This window comes from Peromyscus maniculatus, chromosome 8, assembly GCF_049852395.1.
Source record: "Peromyscus maniculatus bairdii isolate BWxNUB_F1_BW_parent chromosome 8, HU_Pman_BW_mat_3.1, whole genome shotgun sequence".
NCBI classification, from domain to species: domain Eukaryota; kingdom Metazoa; phylum Chordata; class Mammalia; order Rodentia; family Cricetidae; genus Peromyscus; species Peromyscus maniculatus.
The window spans coordinates 34,318,450-34,325,994 of NC_134859.1; the positions used below are offsets into that span (position 1 = coordinate 34,318,450).

General features: G+C 50.5%; 1 protein-coding gene across 2 annotated transcripts in view; it reads left to right on the forward strand.

Moving 5' to 3' along the window:
* Positions 1-4,471, forward strand: part of Tbc1d9b (TBC1 domain family member 9B) — a 41,107-nt gene extending 36,636 nt beyond the window's left edge. For both annotated transcript variants that reach the window (XM_076578259.1, XM_076578258.1), the window contains 3 exons: positions 1,680-1,739; positions 2,227-2,333; positions 3,140-4,471. In XM_076578259.1, the coding sequence (XP_076434374.1) occupies positions 1,680-1,739; positions 2,227-2,333; positions 3,140-3,856 (884 nt within the window). In that variant the 3' untranslated portion in view covers positions 3,857-4,471. The remainder of the gene's footprint in view (positions 1-1,679; positions 1,740-2,226; positions 2,334-3,139) is intronic.
* Positions 4,472-7,545: the final 3,074 nt, after the last annotated feature.

The window sequence follows — 7,545 nt, forward strand, 5'->3', positions numbered from 1 at the left end:
CAAGGAGGTGACACTGGAGAGAAAACAAACTCGTGTGTCCCAGGCTGCCACTGTCCTCTCTGCAGTCAGTGTGAAGACTTACTCGAATTTGAACCTGACCTTGATTTCAAGGTCATAACTTAGAGTGCTGGAGAGATTGCTCAGTGGTCAGGAGCACTGGCTGCTCTTCCAGAGAACCTGAGTTTGATTCCCAGCAGCCACCTGGTGCTCACAACCATCTGTGACTCCAGTTCCGGTGGCTCTGATGCCCTCTTCTGGCTCCATGAGCACCCGGTGTGCACATGGCATACATACTTACATGCAGGCAAAACACCCATACCCATAAAAGATTTTCTTATTTTGTTTTGTTTTATTTATTTAGTTTTTTTATTTGTTTGTTTTGGGTTTTTTTGGCGGGGGGGGGGGGGGGGGGGGGCGTGTCAAGACAGGGTTTCTCTGTGTAACACTCCAGGCTGTTGTCCTGGATCTCACTCTGTAGACCAGGCTAACCTCAAACTCACAGAGATACCCTGTCTCTGCCTCCCAAGTGCTGGGATTAAAGGATGCACCCCCACCACCACCTGGTAAATAAATTTTTTTAATGTTTAAAAAAAGAATACAAATTATGCCAGGGGTAGTGGCATGCCCTTTAAGCACTTGAGAGGCAAAGGCAAGCAGAGCTCTGTGACTTTGAGGCCAGCTTGATCAATGTGGCAAGTTCACTGAATTCGGGGCTACGTCGTGAAGCCTATGTAAAAAACGGAAAGAAAAATACAAGTTCCAGAGGCCAGTGAAACTTCTGTTACACTCAAAGTCTGTGCAAACCAGGATGCCCTAAGGTTGTCCTACTTTCTTCTAGGAGAGGCCTTGGGGTACACAGGCCTATCCTGGGGCCCCACATAGCCCTGAGGCAACAGGGCTCCCATTCCACAGTAAGAACCTGATCCTGGAGATAGCTGTCTTTCATTGCTACCAGCATGGTCCCAGAGGACGGCCCAGAGCTGGGATCTGCCTGATGGGGTCCTCCAGCAGGCCTTTTGGAGGACTTCACGTTCATGTTCACACGTGTATAGTGCAGTGTGTGCCCACTTCAGCAAATGCAGCGCTTCATGAAATACCAAACGAAGGGGCCAGCGAGATGGCTCAGCAGGAAAGAGCACTTGCTGCCTATCAGTCCCTAGGACCCACGGTAGAAAGAACCAGTCCCACGAGGTGTCCTCTGACCTCTATGGATGCGCTGTAGCATGTAAACTCGCTCACAGTAAATGAATGAATGTAAAGAACAAACAGACCATAGTAGGCTGAACACAAGGTCCTGTACAAAACCTCTCTGCTGGTGCGACAGTCTCAGGGGAGGAATCACTCCCTTGAGTGTGACCCTTTGTGTTGCAGAGTCAGCATTCCCTGGGAAGCCACATGGTGAGGCTTGTTTTCTTTTGAAAACACGGACATAACGTTTGTATGCGGTGCTGGGAGTGGAGCCCAGGGCCTGCAGCTTGCTGAGCATAATAGACTGGAGCATAATTGTAGCCGAGTGAAGACCTGACCAGCTCTCCCTTGCCAGTGTTTAAGGCTGGGACCAGGCAAGCAGGAGGGCAGCATGGGACCTACGGGGGCTGGTCTGCAGAAGCGCAGGTGTGACCTGTAAGGACCTCGGGGTTTGTAGTCAAAGAACATTCTCTGTTCTCTTCCTGGTGTAGAAGCACTACCCCAGGAGCGGCAGGAAGGAGGTGGAAGTGAGGACATCCAAGAACGAAGAGGTACAGCCATTCTGCTGGCAGTCCCAGGGCCGCAGGACCTGGGGACCCTGCTTCTTACATTCCCTCCTCAGTCACCGTGGGATGGCAAGTGTGCCCTGACGAAGGGTCGATGCCTCAGTACATAGCCTGGCTCACCTGCTGCCGTGGGCCCCAGGCCGCTGCACTCTAGTGTGCAGCCAGGGCTCCCTCCATACAGTCCACTGCACTCTGGTGTGCAGCCAGGGCTCCATCCTCACAGCAGCCTCTCTCCAGCCTTGGGGAAGACAGGTTTGGACTCTTCATCAACTTAAGTCCAACCTACCTCCATTAACTAAAGAGAGACCTGTGGGTGTTGGGGGTGTTTTCAACCACTCCCGAAATGCCCGAGCATTGTGTAATAGGACCCAAGTCACCTCAGGTCAGAGTGCAGCCCACCCTGCTGCCAGCCCACAGCATGCTTTCCCCATGGACAGACGGACAGGTTTAATCTCTTTCTCTCAACTCGCAGAGGAGAAGGGGACCAGCCCTCCTGACTACCGACACTACCTTCGAATATGGGCTAAGGAGAAAGAGGCTCAGAAGGAAACCATTAAGGACCTTCCCAAGATGAACCAGGTAGACTCAATCAGAATCTACAGCATATGTTTCTAGAGAAGTCTGGGTGCTTCCTACGACTTTTACTCTAGCAGTCTCCTGTGGGGCGGATTCTCTGCCCTCTCTATAGCACCTCTTAGTCCTGAACGGCCATTAGTGAAGATTCCAGAAAAGTAAAAAGCTATTTCTTGGACAGAATGGTGTTTCCATGGTAACCACCTGCTTAGGTTGGATCAGTATCCATAATCCACAGAAGCACTGGGGAAAGTTAGTCTCCAATAGCCAGAGACCCAACACACAGCCATGGAGAAGAGCCCTCCAGTGGCCCAGTCCAGGCCATGATGTTTTTACAACACCTAACCAACCCTCAGGTTGAACTTCACCCCAGCTGCACCCTTCTGGTGAAGGCCCTGCATTCCAAGTACTTTTACACACAGGCCTTAAGAATGGGCACACGGCCAGGCAGTGGTGGTGCACGCCTTTAATCCCAGCACTCAGGAGGCAGAGCCAGGCGGATCTCTGTGAGTTCGAGGCCAGCCTGGTCTACAAAATGAGTTTCAGGACAGCCAGAGCTGTTACACAGAGAAACCCTGTCTCAAAGAAACCAAAGGGGGAGGAGGGGTGGGGAAGCATGTGGGAAGAAAGGCTCTGAAAGGACTGTGTAGCATTGGCCACCCTCCTTCCTAAACCTCAGTTTCCTAACCTGGGAATGATAAGGGGGCTTGTGGTATCAAAATCCCAGCCCCAGTTGGAGTGGCCTGTAGCTTCAGTTAGCACAGCTCCCCATCCATAACCACCTCTGTCTTCCTTCTGGCTTCCTCCCTAAGGAGCAATTCATTGAGCTGTGTAAGACCCTTTACAACATGTTTAGCGAAGACCCCATGGAACAGGACCTGTATCATGCCATTGCCACCGTGGCCAGCCTTCTGCTCCGCATTGGTGAGGTGGGGAAGAAGTTTTCAGCCCGGACAGCCAAGAAGCCCAGGAATGGTGCCCACGGCGGGGACCATAGCAGTGCCACGGAGGAGGATGAACCACCCCTACCGAAACCTCATCAGGACCCAACACAGGAATGTCAGCCACCAGCTGCAGGGGACCCCCAGGCCAAAACCAGCGGGGACACTCACCTTGGGAAAGCGTTGCAGGGCAGTCATGTGATCGCGGAGGGCGGCAGTGGCGAGGGACAGGGCTCTCCTTCTCTCCTGTTGTCTGATGACGAAACCAAAGACGACATGTCCATGTCCTCCTACTCAGTGGTCAGCACAGGCTCCCTGCAGTGTGAGGACCTTACCGATGACACGGTGCTGGTGGGGGGGGACGCCTGTAGCCCCACCGCTGCCGCCACCTCGCGCAGCGGGGGCACCGTGGACACGGACTGGTGCATTTCCTTCGAGCAGATCCTGGCCTCCGTCCTAACAGAGTCTGTGCTGGTGAACTTCTTTGAGAAGAGGGTAGACATCGGACTCAAGATCAAGGACCAAAAGAAAGTGGAGAGGCAATTCAGCGCCTCCAGTGACCACGAGCCCCCTGGGGTCTTGAGCTGAGCTGCGAAGCGGAAGCTGGTCTCTGTCGCCTTCCCTGTGTCCCTTTTGGTTTTCTCCTTGAAGGCACCTGTTCTTGGAGCAGGGTGTCGTAGAAGCAAAGGTCAGGCCAGTGCAGACCCAGTTGCCTTACAAGGATTCCCGAGGAGGCCAGGGCACCCTCGTCCTCCCTTGGCTGGGAACCTGGAGAACCTCCCTTGAGCCCTGCTGTTCCCATGGCATTCGAGGCTTTCGGCTCTGCACCTGCCTGCTTCTGGCCCCTGCGCCCCATGCTGTGCACACACTACACCAGTGCTCCATTTATGGAAAGACCTACAGCCATGCGGCCCGGTTACCAGTTGTCGCTTGGTCACGTGCTTGGGCTCCAAAGGATGGAACCTTCTGGGCTCCCTCTCAAGTTCTTCAGCCTGAGCCTGGGTCTTAGGACTGAGGAACTCAGTGTCTGATGCACGGGCAGGAGCCTCACACTGCACTCCCTAATTTATGAAGTGTCCATCCTCCTCCTCATTAACTTTAAAGCACACCCCTCAGGTCCTCCTCGCTCCCTTGTCCTCATTCGAGTTGGCTAAAACTCACACTGTGCTCAATGCCTTAATAAATCCCTAAGAGAAAGAAAAAGCACGCTGTGTACAGTGCCTCCCTGTGGCCCTGAACCTCTACCCCAACCTTACTTCTCCCCAAGTCAGGTGTGTGGCCCAGAGAGCATTGTGGGAGTTCAGGGTACCTGGCTGCCATAGTAGGTGGAGGAATTGCAAGACCCTCCATGGTACGGTAACTGTGGTCACAGGTCTTAGGCTCGTGTCCAAAGGTGTATGCAGTATAGTAGACATATCCTCAGGCCCAGGCCACACCAAGTTGTCAGCCTCTGGTTCAAGAAGCAGATACATGGCCAGAGGGGACCCTCCTGGGGTGAGCCAGAACAGGACTCAGCCATGAGGCACCCTGGCTGTGTTAGGGCAGCAGATGCGGGTCATGAACATCCATTTGCCCGTGAGCTGCTCTTGCTTCTACTAACAAATGGATCTTGGGACTTTTAAAAATGTGAGAGTGCCAGGTGTGGTGGCACATCTGTAACCCTGCCCTTGAGAACGAGGCAGAAGAGTTGCTTCATTTGAGGCCAGCCTAGGCTATGTATTGAGATCCTGTCTCAGAGAGCCAAAATAAATAAGATGGCATTAGGTGTTATTTACAATAATACCGTAACATTTAATTAATCCCAGCACCCATGTAAAAGCCGGGCATAGCCATGCCCACCCGTACCACAGTGCTGGTGGTCAGACAGGTAGCCTAGCCAAATAGCCAGCTTCAGGCTCAGTGAGACCCTCTCAAGGGAATCACGCAGAGTGATGAAGCAAGATGCCCAACATGCTCACCTGGCCTCTGCCCGCACCATTACACACCATTACACGAAACAAAAACTTTTCGATTTGTTTAAAATACAGATGGGTGATTTCCAGTAAACTTGCTGAGTTAGCATCTCCTCGACACAATTCTGAGTCATTTCTGTCACCCCAAGAAGACCCCTTGGATCCATTTACAGTAGATTCCTGTACTGACTCCCGGCCCCAGGCAGCCACTAATCTTCAACAAAGTTTATGATTAAGCCAGGCATTGGTATCGCACACCTTTAATCCCAGCACTCAGGAGGCAGAGGCAGGAGGATCTCTGAGAATTCAAGGCCAGCCTGGTCTACAGAGCAAGTTCTAGGACAACCAGGGCTTCACAGAGAAACCCTGTCTTCAAAAACCAAAAAACAAAACAAAACAAAAATGCCAAGTAAGAAACAGATATGAGGATATGTGTTAATCTCAGCACTAGGAGGTACAGACAGGATTATCTTGTGACTTTGAGGCCAGCCTGGTCCACACAGTTCCAGGCCAGCAAGATTACATGGTTAGAACTTGTCTCAAGAAAAAAAGCAGTCCTTGCCAGGTGGTGGTGGCTCATGCCTTTAATCCCAGCACTCGGGAGGTAGAAGCAGGCGAATCTCTGTGAGTACGAGGCCAGCCTGGTCTCCAAAGCGAGTTCCAGGAAAGGCACAAAGCTACACAGAGAAACCCTGTCTCGAAACACCAAAAAAGAAAAGAAAAAAAGCAGACCAAGGGACTGAAGAGATGTCTCAGTAGTAAAGAGCACTTGCTACTCTTGCAGAAGACTCAGATTTGGTTCCTAGCACCCACATGGCTTAAAACTATCCAGCTCCAAGGGGATCCGATGCCCTCATACATATAAAATAGGTAAATATTTAAAATGTAAACAATCTTTTTTCACAATGGATCTTTTGTTGTTTGTTTTGAGACAGGGTCTCACTATAAATCTCAATCTGGCCTATAACTTGCTATATAGACCAGACTGGCCTTACGAATTTTTAAAAATACATTTCTTAGCCAGGTTTAGTAGCACACACCTTTGATTCCAGCACTTGGGAGGCAGTCCTCTGTGAGTTTGAAGCCAGTCTGGTCTACAAAGTGAGTTCCAGGATAGCCAGGACTATTAGACAGAAAAGCCCTGTCTCAAAAAATAAAAAACAAAACTACACACACACACACACACACACACACACACACACACACACACACACTTATTTAATCGCACTCTCAAGAGAAGACAACTTGCAGGAGTTGGGTCCCTCCTTCCACCTTGTAGGTCCAAGGGATTGAATTCAGGTCAACTTTGACAGCAAACCTACTGTGATGGTTTGAGAATGGCCCCCATAGGCTCATGTGTTTGAAGCTTGGTCCTCATGCTTGGTCCCCACCATGCTTTTATTCTACCTTCATTAAGCATAAAGTGTTCTTTGTAGATGCAGAAATGCATTTTTTCCTCAATCATAATAGTTCAAACGTGAAAATGACCACCCAAATCAAAAGCACAACATTCAGAACTTGCTAGAGAAAATGAATTGGCACCATGGCTTGTATTTGACACTCAGAGGCAGGTGGGAAAGTCAAAACCCCGTGGTGGAAAAATGGGATGGATCCCCATGTGCTCTGAGGCATCCTTTTGGCTGGAGATAACAAATAGGAAACGTTCTAGGTGATTGGTTTGGAGGCAAACTTGAGCCTTCAGTGGTTGGTTTTGGAGGCATCGAAAAGATCGAGAAGCTGACTGTCATTGGCCAGTGCTCTTGGTCTCAGGCAACTGCTGGAGAGATCTGGGGATGACTTTGGGGCCTGGTTACTGCAGGGTTTGAGAGTCCCAACTCTATAGTCACACACTGCATGGCTGCTATGATCCCTCGGATCTCTCAGTCTAGCATACAGTGTATTAAATAGCACTATAATACAATAACTTTAATTAAGAAATGTTACATGTATGGGTCTTTTGCTTGCATATATGTCTGTGTACCACATGCATGCTTGATGCCTCTGGAGGTCAGAAGAGGGTGATGGATCCCCTGGAGCTGAAATTACAGATGGTTGTGAGCTGCTATGTGGGTGCTGGGAGCTGAACCTAGGTCCTCTGCAAGAGCAGAAAATGCTCTTAACTGCTGAGTTCTCTCTCCAGCCCCATTTTTATTTTATTTATTTTTTATTTTTTTGGTTTTGGTTTTTCGAGGCAGGGTTTCTCTGTGTAGCTTTATGCCTTTCCTGGAACTCATTCTGTAGCCCAGGTAGGCTTCGAACTCACAGAGACCCGCCTGGCTCTGCCTCCCGAGTGCTGGAATTAAAGGCGTGCACCACCACTGCCCA